The sequence below is a fragment of the Euprymna scolopes genome, chromosome 24 (assembly GCF_053919585.1).
Source record: "Euprymna scolopes isolate OS-2025 chromosome 24, ASM5391958v1, whole genome shotgun sequence".
NCBI lineage: Eukaryota > Metazoa > Mollusca > Cephalopoda > Sepiida > Sepiolidae > Euprymna > Euprymna scolopes.
Window position 1 is genome coordinate 32289106 of NC_136505.1, and position 14794 is coordinate 32303899.

A 14794-nucleotide genomic window follows, 5' to 3' on the forward strand; every position below is an offset into this window, starting at 1 on the left:
GTTGTGTTAGCAAACAACACATGTCCACTCCTTATCAGATGTAGCGATAGTTATCGCAGCCATCGACTATATCAGTGTTTCGAAACCTTATTTTAGTCATGGCCCTTTTCATTCCAATGTGAGTTCTTTATGGCCTTTTCATGTCAATCTGAGTTCCGATGTCTCCCCTCCCACCCCTCCTAAACTAGATACACCCGAAGAAATAGTTTGGATCTTACTTTAGTATCAAGGCACTAACACCTGTGGTAGATCAAAAAATAATATTTGAATAAATATTTTATTTAGAATCAACTCCTGAAATCAACTTTGATATATAATAAAAATATAAATTGACTCATTTAATTTATGAAACACAGATGATGTATACAATCAGCTGTGTTTTGTATAGTTTAAATCAGTTGAAAGTTTGACAAATCAAATGATTTCCTTTATTTTTTTTTTATTGAATTATTGGTTCTTGTCCAGAATTACCTCTATAATAATAAAATAATAAAACTTGTATGATTTACGTGTCCATGGCAGAACAGAATTATCAGATTCCAAAAATCATGTAAATTGATCAAGTAGTTTTATTTTAAAATGATAAAATACAAATTTTATGAGTAGCCAAAGAGCAACCGTCTCACATCTCACTTCGTCATCATGAAAATTATCTCAAGAAACAAGGGAGATAACTCAACAATAATTCAAACTTACAAAATTTACATTGGAATGTCTACAAATTCCCATTAATCCCTTAATGTTTTTTATATGGGAATTTCTCCAGACAAAGCATGAAGCTACTTACTGTAAAAGGCTAAAAAAAAAAATTGTCAAAAACTAACCAACAATATGTATTTTCTTTTATAAAAATGAAACTACTTGATCAGTTAACATAATTTTTGGAATATGATATTTTCGTTTTATCATGGGTCTGTATATGATACAAATTTTTGTTTTCTTTTTGTTTGTTTTTAATATGGGGGAATTCTTGCCAAGGACTTAATTATTTTAGCAATGTTAAGAAAATCAGGAAATCTACCCAATGAAAAATGAAGAAAGTGAACAGATAGCAAATTATAAAATTTTGCAATTACAGGAAATTAATTATGAAAATAATTGAAAGACAACTTGCTGAAAATATACCTTAATTCAAAGAAATTGAGAAACAAAATTTTTTTCTTTAAAAAGCATATGACATATTGCTTATTTTTTTATTGTGTAAATTAATTCATAAGTCTTCTTCCCCCCCCCCTCTTATTCACCCTCATACAAAACATATTGCCATTTGGACTATTTGGAACCATATCTTCAGAGACACTTATGTAGGGAGTTGAGCAGCAAGATGTCTGTTCACATTACATTTAGACTTCTGCATGTTAATACAGTCAGGGAAGTAGGAAACAGGGAGGGAATTCCAAAAGGTCTAACAGTTTAAGGAAAGAAACTATTAGAGTAGAATGCTTTCCAGCATCTAGAAACCTCTGCAATGAAGAGGTGGGATTTTGCTGCTTGTCGTAGGGTCAAGGAGCACAAGTGCTACGAGTTTATCAGCACATTCCATTAAAATCCTTGTAAAACAAGTACAGGGATGCAACATTATGACGATGGGACAGGGGTTGGAGCTTAGTTAATTGTGTGGGACCTATTAGGTTAGCTAGAGACTTTTTTTTTTTTTTTTTGACCCCGTCCTGTATTCTGAAATCTTTTCCAAACTTTAATTGTCTCTCTGCTACACACATACATCTAGATGGACAAGAAAACAAAACGATCAAAACCTGAATAGAACCGAATTAAGACGATCGATCTTAGACGTAAAGAGTTTGATGTCTTATCGGACAGAACTATATTAATAAAAAAGTATACCTTGTTTACTTTATTGTGTATGAGCCATTAGTATCTCTGACTGGGAGCAATCTAAAAGCAAATGAGCTTTTCAATTTATCCCAAAGACATTTTGCGTAAAATAAGGATAGTTTATTATTTATTTTATGTGTGTATGCATACACACTATCACCCTCACCTAAAACACTTTTAAAAAATTAAGATATTAGAAGGTTTTTTTTTGTTTTTGTTTTTTTTTCAAATTTGATAGTTGTCCATAAAAATTTTTTATGATGTACATATCCATGACGAAACAAAAATATCATTTTACAAAAATCACTTAAATTGATTAAGTAGTTTTATTTTTATAAAGAAAATCATTTTTAAATGATTTTAAGCAATTGATAGGAAATCCTAGGCATTATTGTGGAGTTATCTGCCCTTGTTTCTTCAAGATGGTGACATGAGACAGTCCCTTTTTGCTTATTTGATCTTCTTTTGCTAAAAAATAAAGCTACTTGATCAATCTATATGACTTTTTTGAATATGACATTTTGTGTTTCATTGCGCGTACGTGCATCATACAGATTTTTCTTTATTTTTCTTTTTTAATATAGGGTGGATTCTGGACAAACACCTACATTTTCTTTTCAGTTAATCAGTTGAATTATTTTGGGCCGATAAAGTCGTCTTGGTGCCTTAATTTTGCATTCGTTCAATTCTTGTTGTCGTTATCCCGTCATAATGTGAATGTTTAGAAAAGTCAGGTTTGTCGCAGGATTTCTATTTTGACAGTAAGTACGTATAATAATTGTTTTGTATCTGTTCAGGACCAGCTACTATTCTGTGACGACTGTGACCGTGGCTATCATATGTACTGCCTGACCCCACAATTGTCGGAACCACCTGAAGGTAGTATAAAACTACAATATTCTCAATACAATATGTCCCTTTGTAGGAGACTGGACGTTTGTTGTTTTTAATCAACAGGTTAACCGGCGGAACTTGATTCTATTTTTTGTAATTGGTATTTCTTTGCTTCTATTTTCATTTTATTCACCTCACGATTGCTTTCACCCAAAAGCTTTTTTTTTTTACTTTTTTTTTTTCCATTTATTTTCAAGGTTTGTACATAGTCTTATATTTTCTATCTAAAAAAAAAAATTAATTGAAACTAATTCAATTGTAGCTGTACTTATCTGGCATTAAATGGGATTCTTAAATTTAGTATAATTTTAGGTGTTTGTGCAGTATACGTGGATATAAAAAAAAATGCATTTTAAGTAAAAGCACTATTACATAATTATGTGTTATATCAAAATTAGTGATTATTCCAAAAATTACAAAAATTAATTTAGTATAAAAATACAAGAAAAAAAAATTATCAAATAATGTAGTTTTCTTAGTTTAGTCTATTGCATTCAATGCCACATGCCAAACTGATTTATCTCCCTTGTTTTAACTTTCACTATTTCAAATTAAAAAATGGCGGAGCAATAATAATTTTTTTTTTTTTTTTTTTTTTTCAAAAGAAAAAGTTCTAGCAGAACTTTTACTTGATCATTTTCTATAATTTTTGGAATTTTTACTAATTTTAACATAATTACATGATTGGGTTTTTATTTAAATACATTTAAAAAACATTTTTTAGATATTCAATTATAATGCACAAACACCAGATTTTATTTTTTAACTGTACCTACCTGGTATTGCTGCTTATTTTTATTTTTTATCCATTTTTAAGGTTTGTACGTAGCCTTACATTTTCTATCTTTAAAAAAAGTTCATTGAAACTAATTCAATCATTGCTTACCTGGCATTACATGGGATTATTAAATTTCATATGATTTTAGTTGCTTGTAGTATACTTTGATATCAAAAAAAATAGTAATAGTCAGCTAAAGTACTTCCTAACTTCCGGTGTATCTGCTACCGGAAGCGGTGATAAGGCAAATCAGTTCCATTCGCTTTCTCTCTCATGCCTATGTCTCAGCTATTCATGTACTCTTCTTTTACATACTAGCATGTGTATCCGGTGTGGAGAGGTAAGGCTATTGAGCAACCAACCCCCTGGAAAAAAAATTAAAATAGCAAGTGCAAAAAAAAAATTAACCGCAGTAGCCAGGCTCAAACCTGTAACGCGAAAGAGGAAAAGGAGGTGAAAAAAAGCAAATGTGTTAGTTGTCTCGCCCATGTGTCTTGTGACATCACAAGCCTTTGAAATAATGTGTGTACATGCGTCGAGATCGCAAGGCGTGAATGACTTTGAAAAATGTCTGCGCAAAAATGACCCTTCCTTGCAAAACATGGCCCAGTTGAATTAATCTTTTTGGCCAATTTTTTGATATTTGTCATCCGAGAGATCAATCTTTCTAACGATACCAATTTTGTCAGTGCTCGTTGTGCGTGTCGAAAATTGTTAGCAGACATACAAACAAGCAAACAGAGAGACCACTTTCCTTTATATAATAGACTGGTGGGGTACCCGGCATTGCCCGGATGTGGAGAGGTAGTCTAGTAAGGATATTGAAAAAATAATAGATGCATTAAGCAGCCTGTGTGGAGAGGGGAGGGAGTAGTAGGCAGGCAGGTAGACTCGAATCTGTAACACAAAGGATGAAAAAGAAGGTTAAAAAAAATACCCACTTTGACATACGTCGTCACCGGAGTTCAAAATAAGCTTAGTCATTGTAAGGTGTATGATGACTTTGTAAAAATGTTGACACAAAAACTGACCCTCCTTGTAAAAAATGGTTCAGTTGACGGTCAAAGAATTAATGTTTTTGTCCAATTTTTGGATATTTGACGTCCAAGAGACTAACCTTTCAAACAATACCAATTTTGTCAGTGTTCGTCGTGTGTGTCAAAAGTTTTTGACAGACATACAAACACACACATTTTCCCTTTTATCTTCTATATATATACTAGCAGGCGTGCCCAGCGTTACCCAGGTGTTTGGAGGTGTAAAAGAAAAAAAAAAATGTTTTGGTAGGTAGATGGGCTCGAACCCGAAGCTTTCAGGCGAAGGTGGAAAAGAAAGTGTGAAAAAATCCTGGCATCTTACCACTTGGCCACAACAGGACAGGAACTGAAAAGCATTTTAAATTAACAATTAAAAAGTTAAGTGACAGGTGCATAAATTTAATGAGGTCAAACATCACGCGATAGGGGAAACTTAACTTTGGCTGCAAGCCAGTTTCCCCCAAGATGTTGGGGAAAACCAGCTCCCCATAAAAAGGGAAGTGTTCAAATGAGTAGCAATTATCTGATATGATGGGTTTTGGCAGCATTGATTAAAGCTCATTGCTTTCTGGACGTCCCCGGCACGAGTGCCAGGGAGCTGCCTTTTCTACGAATTCAGTTTCGCTTATATACAGAAAATCAAAACAAACGCGGAAATTTTTAAAAAAATTGTGAAAATAGCATGTAAAAGATAAATTAAAGATACAGTGACTCCCCCCCCCCCCCCGGACATACAGAATATGCGCACGCACTAACACGCATTTTGCCTTTTATCTATATCTATATATAAATGGCAAAATCTGTGTGCACATTTTTTTGTATGTCCAGCAAAGGCTTTTTTTTTTTTGTTTTTTTTTTTTGGAGGATTCTGCCTGAGGTTACTATTTTTTAGAACTTTTTATATACTGTCTATATCTAGGATCTGCAAACGCGCGTCGTATCTAGATTTATTTTGATTGACTTTTATAAAATTCACTCTATTTCGTTGTGTCGCGTGTTTGCTCGGCTTTTTAGTATAAAGTGAAACTAAGTTGCAATGATGTATGTTCTTGGCTTTCGTGCCGGGGTCATCCAGAAAGCAAATCAGCTTTGATCAACACGGTGAAAGCCGTCATATCAGACAATTGCTTTTCATTTGGACACCCCCATTTTTCATGGGGAGCTGGTTTACCTCCCAACGCAACATCTTGGGGAAACAAAACCAAAACAACTTCCTTTGAGTCAAACTTAACTGCGGGATTGATGTTTGACCTCATTAAATTTACACATCTGTCAATTCACTTTTTAGGTAAGTCATCACACTTTTTTTTTTTCCTTTTTTTTTTCGATTTCATCTCAAGGATTCGGGTTCGAACCTACCTCCTTTCCCAAATTTTTTTTTTTTTTTTTCAAACACTCGGGCAATGCAGGATCGTTCATATTGTATCACATTCGTTTTTTTTTTATTGTTTTTTCCATCACATTCGTTGTTTTTTATTTTATTTTTTTAAGTTTTAACATTGTGTTTTTTTTTTTTAAATATTTAAACAGGGTTATTACTTCGCTTTGTTTTGATCTTACCCGCCCCCACACACACACACGCACACCTCAATGCCAGGTACCCCCCGCTAGTATATATTGAAAAGGCAAAACAGGCGCGAGAGTGTATGTCCAAGAAAGGCTTTTTTCGATGAGCTTCGCAACAAGGTTACTATTTTGGAGAAGTTTCCTTATACTATAATAGCTACGATTCAATTATAATATCTATGATTCGAAAACGGACGTCGTCTCTATCTTTATTTTGATCAAGTTTTAAAAAAATTGCTTCCTTCCCGTCTTTTTGAGTGTTTGTTTGTCTTTTTCGTATAAATAAAGCAAAACTAATCGAAGCAAAGGCAGCCGCCTGGTTTTCCTGTCAGGGACATCTTGAAGCCAATTAGCTTTGATCAATGTCGAGGAAACCCTTCATAACAGACAATTGCTATTCATTTGGACGCTGCCAGAGTTCCTCCTTTTTGGGGTGAGCTGGTTTTCCCCAACATCATGAGGAAACAAATAAAACAGGCAGAAAGCGGGAAGCTTAACTGGCCTTCAGCCAGCTATAAAAGCAACGTTCATTTCTGTGCCTGAGTGATTCTTAACTTAACTCATTCACTCAACTATCCATTTCTGCAAGTCAGCTTTTTGATTGACATCGATAAATTTGAACGCTTTTCACTTCCTGTCGCGTCATAGCATAGCGGTAAGATATCAGGTTTTCTTTCACCTTCGTGTCACGAGTTCAAGCCTGCCTGCCTACTACCACTTTTTTTCTTTTCTCAACACACACCTCCAAACACCCAGGCAATGCCAAGCACCCATGCTAGTCTGATATATAAAAGGCAAAATGTGTGTTTGTATGTCCCGCAAAACTTTTGACAGACTCGTCAGAATGTGACAAAATCGGTATCGTTTTCAAACTCAGTCTCTTGGGCGACAAATATAAAAAAATTGGTCAAAAACATTAATTCCATCACCTTCAAGTGGGCAGTTTTCTACAAGGAGGGGTCATTTTTTTTTTTCGTTAACATTTTCGCAAGTCATCGTCTCCATTGGATTGAGTACCCTTAAGTCGAATGCTCGCGACTTCTGGTTTCGCAATGGATGCATCAGCTAAGACATTAGGTTTTTCACCTTTTTTTCCTCCTTCGCGTCACAGGTTTTGAGCCTGCTACCTAATGTTGTTGATCCTCCCTTCTTCTTAAAAGTTGATTTTGTACTCCATTTTTCAAGTGCTCTGTAGAACTCCTCTCCAGGTGTTGCAGCAGTATTTAATTATTGGACGTATCTGACTTTCATATAAGTAAAGGATAGCATTAGATGCCAGATACTTTGTGGAGCAGTAGAATGATCCAAACATGTTTCCAATGACCTAAGCAACACACTGTATATGTTTTGTTTTTTTCATTTTACAAGAGGTATTCCAAAAGTAATGCCTCCTATTTCTATTCTGCCCATATAGATCAAAGGAGATTGCAAATTGTATTGTTATGATAACCTGAAATTTTCATATCTCTGTTGCAGATATTGTCGGTGTGTAACTCTTAAGAAAACAACCCCTGTCATGGGTGTATGTCAGAAGCAGAAATGCATCATTGAATTTCTGGCAAAAGTTCATTGAGAATGGTGGTGATTATGTAGAAAAATAAACTCTAGAGCACAAAACGTCATCCCTGATACCACTCCTGTCTTCGTAACTCTTCAGCTTTAAATTAAAAATAAAAAAAATAGGAGGCTTTACTTTTGGCATGGCCCTTGGGTGTCTAAGGTGAATGTCAGACTTAGGAGCTTATTGAGATAAGGAACTTCTTTGAGGTGAGAGCCACTCATTTTGATTAGGGACAAACCGCTGAACCTAGTGTTCATAGTGAAGGAAGAGAAACTTCTTAGCTGCGTTAAATATAACAAGATAATTTTTTTCCCTACTGCACTGCATGCTACAGGTTCGAAGAGAGAAAATTAATGAGTATGCTTTGAAGTGCAGCCATAGACAGTCATGTCGTCTCTGTAGATGTCAACAAACAATCTCTGGATATGATTTGGAAGATCATTTCAAAACAGAAGGCTTCCTAGTAGTAGAAAGACATTCATTTCAACTTGGGCAACAAAGGATTAGAGCATTGACGGTAAAAGGAAGGATGCTTGGTTTTAGAGATGTTAAAATTAATAAGCCATTTTTTTCTCCCGCATTGCATCACATGTTTCAAATCAAGAGAGGTAGAGAGAGGTAGAATGAGAGAGAGCGAATAGCATGACCTTGCTCTTCAAAGTGCAGCTGTAGACAATTGTTTCGTTTGCTTCAATCTGGACAAATGATCTCAGGATATGATTTCGAAGAGCATTAATGAAGATCAGGAAAAGTATTGGTCCCAGAAGAGATCCTTAAAGAACAATGACGTGGAGTCTGTGTCCTTCAGAGCTCTGCTCATCAACAACTATTTTTATGAACCTATCAGAGATAAAGGGTTTGATAGTTGCAAAGACATTGCCAGATATTCCATAGTTGCAAGTTTGTGAAGTGACCCTTTGTGTCTAGGGCTATTGCTAGAGAAGCAAACACCCATCCTTTTTTTTATTTTTTTTTTTTTATTCTTGTTATTTAATAAAAATATGTTATTTCTCTTACTGAATTTAATATTTCTATAATTATTTAAAAAAAATGTTTCATATTAGAGACTATTGAAGTTAAGAAATTTTGTTACCTTGGTTAAACCATGGAATCACAGACGCATGTACACAGTGTGAGATGATGTGTGGAAGTGAACCTTTGCCAGTGAGGGTTAAAGACATGCATTGCATGTGTAACAGCGCATATGGGCACGTGTGAAAATATCATCAGCAGCTGAAGGATAGCTGGCTAGTGAAAATATTAGCAGCAGCAGCCATTAAAGCACCTATGCAAATTAGCAAGTGTGCATAAGCTTGCATCACAAGAAAAAGAAAAAAAACAAACAGCACAGTTGAAAATAAGAGAAGCAAGTTGCGTGCCAGGGAAGATGGACACATAAATACAGGTGCACCACCGTCAAATGGCAGGGAGACAGAAACTTTTAAAAAGCACATGTGTATGCAAAAAGATTTTGGAAATATAATGAAATGCGTTGTTTGGAAGAACCACGAATAGATGCATTTTATTTGCACTTAAAAGAAATGCTGAGTCTGATTTGTATTTCTTTCCCTTTTTGTTTGTTCCTGTGACATTGCACATGGAGAGAAATGAGAATGATATGATGGATGCCTAATACGAGTCAGATTTAGATTTGATGACTTCAGAGAAAGATTAAATCTGGACAGTCTATGAAGATGTGTGCAGAACAGGAGACTTTGATGGTATGGTCACATTATCCAGTAAATGTAGAATAGTTGCAGTAGCAGGTTCAATTCACAGGGTATGGGCAAGTAAAACATGTCAGGAAGTGATAATTTAATTTACATTTACTGCTGAAAAGAAAGATGGCTTCCCTGCAAAAAATATTCTAAGCAGGATAATTTATATTTTCAAAGAAATTGAATTAAAATTTATGCTTCTTACAAGGTTCGCACGGACTTGAGAAGTTTTTGAATTTTGCTTTGAAAAAGCCTTATTTCTGTTATTACTTTGAAAAATTTTTGAAAATATAGAAAATTTCTTGAGAATTGTATTCTTTATGTCCAGTAAAAATGTTGAAATATTAAAAATAAAATCAAAATAAATACTATGAAATTATTTTTTAAGTATTAATAAAAAATACTATTAAAATATTTTTTAAATATTGAAAATAAAATCGAAATATATTTTTCTGAAATTGCATAGTAGTATTGTGGATACAAGAGTTATGTCCCTTTATCACAAAACTACTTCGGGTAGTTTTGTGATAAATGGACATAACTGCCCTAGTTTTCAGTTATCACAAAAAAAAATTTTTTTTTTTCACTTTTTGCAGGGAGGGAATTGAAATCTGGATCTATTTTTGCTTTCGTTTATGACTAGCGGGGGTACCCAGCATTGCCTGGTGTTTGGAGGTGTAAAATAAAAATTTGTTTGAACTCGTGACGAACCTGAGGATTGAAAAGGTGAAAGAAAACGTGAACTTTTACCGCTACGCTACAAAGCCATAGGAAGTGAAAAACGTTAAAATTTAGTGATGTCAGTCAAAAAGTTGACTTGCTAAGGGGGGTGCAGAAATGAACGTTGGCTGAAGGCAGTTAAGCTTTCCACCGTTTCATTTATTTGTTTCCTCACGATGTTGGGAAAACCAGCTCCCCACAAAAAGGGAGTGTCCAAATGAATAGCAATTGTCTGATATGAGGAGTTTCCCCGACATTGATTAAAGCTAATTGCTTTTTGGATGTCCCGGCACGGAAGGCCAGGAAGCTGCCTTTGCTTTTGATTAGTTTCTCTTTTATACGAAAAACACGTGAGATGGAATAGCATGAATTTTATACAAGTAGATGTAAATAAATGTAGTTATGATGTGCAATCGCAAATCGTAGATATTATAATCTAGGGAGTATATATAAAGTTTTAAAACATAGTAACCCCCACCCCCCCACCCCGAGAACCCTGGCGAAAAAAGCCTTTGCTGGACATACAAAAATGTGCGCGGCACTTTTGCCTTTTATATATATATATATATATATATATATATATATTCCAATGGCGAATCCTCTCTTCAAAATAATTGTGATAACAAAAAATGAAGCCGACCTTGAAAATGGACATTAAAAATCTGTATGAACTCTGTCTTAACAACATTCGCATAAAATAAAAATATTGATTTTTCAGATGAAATGCAATAGTGCTATAAATTTGAGAATCATAGACTGCATTTACGTCCCCTGGATTTTAAGAACTCTTCAATATTAAAAAATATAAGAATTCATAATTTTTATTTGTGCTTGTAATTCTTTTACTCTATCATTGTAATTTTCGGCATGACACATAAGTACGTAAAAGTGTTTTTTAGCTAAAATGCATTTGTATGAAATTGAATTATTCACAAGAATCCAATTTTTTTCTATATAAGGAATGTATTTAATATTAAGGCTTTCTTTTTTATTCAGATCTTAAATAAAAAATGAAGTATAGTTTTCAATGTCTTTTCGACTCCTCCTTGACTGTCAGTGTGTTTATAGAGATCTATGTAAAAGTTGGACTTGATGAGGGAACAGAATAATTTTTTTTTTTTTTTTTTTTTTTTTACTCCTATTCACCCCCTAACAAGGCATATCGCCACTTGGACGTAAGGGGCTACTATTTGGGACCAGGCCTACGAAAGATTAACAAGAGTTTGGTTTATGTTACATTTAAACTTCTGCATATCAGCACACTAATGGTAGCAGGAAAGGAATTCCAAAGTCTAGCTGTTCAGGGAAGAAACAATTAGAGTAGAAAGCCTTCTGGCATTTAGGGACATCAACAGTGGAAGGATGTGATTTTGTTGCGAAGCGGGTTTGTTGGGGATATGTATGTCAAGGGGGCATAAGTGCAACGAGTTCGTCAAAGTATAATGTGGTCCGTCCTTTTCAGCTTCCTATATTTTGTTACCATGTTACTTCGACACGTGACCATTTTGGGAATGCCAGATACTGTATGCTTTAGAACACCTAGTCCAAGTTGCTTTACAAACTGAGATTTGGCACTAATCTGTAAATAAAATTAAAAAAAAAAAATATTGTCCATTTGGTGTGGTATGAATCAACCTGATAGTGGTTGGTGTTGAAAGACCAAATATTTTGCTTTGTGGTTTCAGTTTTACTAACTTTAGAAAAAAAAAAAAAAAGTTCTCAAAATGTTTTCAGTTAAAAAGATAGTAAAAAAAAAATTACAGATTTATTGTTTATTTCACAAATTCTAATTTTTTTTTTTTTAGTTATTTCCAAACAAGTAAAAATATTTTTTTGTTTTGGTCGTGTGTGAGCACAAAGTTCTGTCCTTTTTTTGGGAGGAAATTTCTTTCTCCACTGAAAACTATTTCAACATTTATATTAATAAAATTACAAGACAACTTCTCACGTGTCTTCGTATGAGTGTGTGTTTCTCATCGTTATTAAATATTTTTATTAACTTTATTGAAATCAAAAAAGGTGATAACATAAAATAAAAGAGCACATTTTTTTATTAAGTCTCTTTATTTTTTTTATAATTTATTTTTTATAATTTATTTTTTTATAATTTATTTTTTTATAATTACAAAAGTAACGCATTTCCCTTCCTTCATAAACAAATCAACCATTAAAATCTTTGCTGATAGTTATAATAAATTACTTTGTAACCCTTTGAATTTTGAAACATTTAAACTCTCAATTTGTGTATTCATTTTTTTTTTTTCTTTTGTGGCCTGTTATCCTCATCTTCATAGTTGTTGTATCACCATGTTTCGGCCAACTCATCCTCTGGTCTTCTTCAGCTGGTTAACTGAAACGATAAAGGAATACTTAGTCTCGTAACTGTATCCCCAGTAATTACTGCCTTCCATAGTTGTTGTTGTTACCATAGAGACTCAACGCCTCTATCCACTGTGCCCTGAAGAGCTATTAAAGTTGAATTTTATGGTCTTATAAATCCATTTTTATCTGGTCTTCTATTGTCAGGTCCATACCAAATGATTTTATATATCTATTTTTATTTGTGTATTTATTTCTTTTTTTTTTTTTTTCTTTTTCTTTTTTTTTTCTTTTTTTTTTTTTTTCTTTTTTTTTTTTCAGATTGTTATCCTCATCTTCATAGTTGTTGTTTCAGCACGTTTTGGTGAACTCATCCTCTGGTCTGCCTCTGGTGGTTATTAACCCTGACAGAATAGAAATACAGGCTAGACAACAACTATAGAAGGCAGTAATTACTGGGAATACAGTTACGAGACTCAGCATTCCTATTCCATTATGGTTAACCACTCGAGGAAGGCCAGAGGATGAGTATGCTGAGACATGGTGAAACGACAACTATGAAGATGAGGATAACAACCTGCAAAAAAAAAAAAAAAAAAAAAAAAATACACAAATTATGAAGCCTCATCTCAAAGGATTCCAAAAATTAAAAATAAATTGAACTCTCAAATAGTTTCCAACTATAAAATTCTTAGCAAATCTTAATGCATTAAATGATTGAAAGTCTTGGGAATTATTTACATCCAAGAATTTGATTAAAATATTACCATAACAAAACTTAGTTATATTTTATAACAATTTGGTTAAATCTATATCATATTTCTCTTAGTCTGTCTGTTTGTCTGTCCATTCCACTTTTTTCTCGGAAACAACTTGAATGCTCTGGCTGAAGTTTTGTATGGACCTTTGTTATGATAAAGTGCAGCATACTAAGTATTATGGTATCCATTTCAGTGCACATTAGAGATTAATAGGTTTCTGTGACAACGTGTATGCACATATAAAAATGCTGAGCCGTGTGCGAAAAAAAAACTATAAAGAGTGTGTGCACAGACTGGCGATCACGTTTGAGAGGTCAGAGAGAAGGAGCACAATAACAGTTTATTTGGGAAAGTACCCAGAAATAAATGCCGTTATTATGAAAAAAATAAATAAAAAAAAAAAAGAAAAAGAAAAAAGAAGGGAGTCGAGTTATTACTTGTTTATGTTCCTTTGACATACTCTGCTACAACGTGTTGGGTCTACATGTGTAACGTTACATTTAATGCAAGAATGAGCAGAAATTTAACTATTTAAAACCATCAATTTGGCACAAAGCAATGGGTTATAACTTTTCCCATTTTTAATAAGCCAAAAAGTCCAATTTATAATACAATTACCAAATTATATCATAATAGTGAAATCTAACTTTCAAAGTCTTATAAAAAACAAAACGGATGAAAAACTCAAAATGGTATAACAGAGGGGCAAAATATAAAGACTCTCATGCAATGCCAAGTATGTAGAACTCGTCTTTGTTTCGTTTGATATGAATTTCTTTTCACTTCATTTTGTTTGTTCATTTCCAGGTAGTTGGAGTTGCCACTTGTGCATAGAAGAGTTCCACGGAGGCAAGAAGCCCGAAGGGATGCAGTAACCATGAAAGGAGGCATATTACACGGCGTATGGCCACTCTCTTTGTCTCAACTACTTTACCAGCTTCACTGGCAGAAGAGCGCGGGCTAAGAAGAAGAAGGGATTTTTATTCCCATTGCTTTGTGCTCTTTTTCTTTTGTCTGCACTCTACCACCCACTTGTCGCATAGCAAGAAAAAAAAAAAAGACATTTGAGCCAGGAGGACTTTTTTAATTCTTGCTGCTTCTGCTGCTGCTGCTGTTGTTGCCGTAAATGATGTTCAAATGATTCAATTGATTTTCTTTCAAAATTGTTGAATCCTTCCTAAAAAAAAAAAAATTGTGGGGAGGAAAAAAAAACTGCTGACGACTCATTTTGTCATTTCCAAAAACCCAAACTAAAACAATTCTACATCCATTATGCACTTTTTTTTTTTTTAATCATGAAATAAGAAACTCTCAATTATCAACTGAAAAAACTGTTGTTGTTGTTATTAGTAGCCTAAAAAATAACAAAAATCTAATTGTAATAAGTTTTCTCATCATCTATGACGGTTCATCTACTTAACAGATTGCACATATGTGTATATTTCGACAACTTATTCTTGAGCCAACCTCTTCCTTTGAAAAAGCTGTTTCATCTGCTTACTGGTTTGGTCAAAGCTTCAAAAATACATTTGGTCAGATTAAAGCTTTCAAAAATACATTTGGCCAGATTAAAGCTTAAAAAATATATATAGTCAAATTTAAAG

At 33.7% G+C, this 14794-nt stretch overlaps 1 protein-coding gene across 4 annotated transcripts in view; it reads left to right on the forward strand.

Moving 5' to 3' along the window:
* The window catches only part of LOC145246638 (zinc finger protein ubi-d4-like), a 93908-nt gene extending 79474 nt beyond the window's left edge, over positions 1–14434 (forward strand). For all 4 annotated transcript variants that reach the window (XM_080108339.1, XM_080108340.1, XM_080108338.1 and 1 more), the window contains 2 exons: positions 2634–2715; positions 13998–14434. In XM_080108339.1, the coding sequence (XP_079964465.1) occupies positions 2634–2715; positions 13998–14065 (150 nt within the window). In that variant the 3' untranslated portion in view covers positions 14066–14434. The remainder of the gene's footprint in view (positions 1–2633; positions 2716–13997) is intronic.
* Positions 14435–14794: the final 360 nt, after the last annotated feature.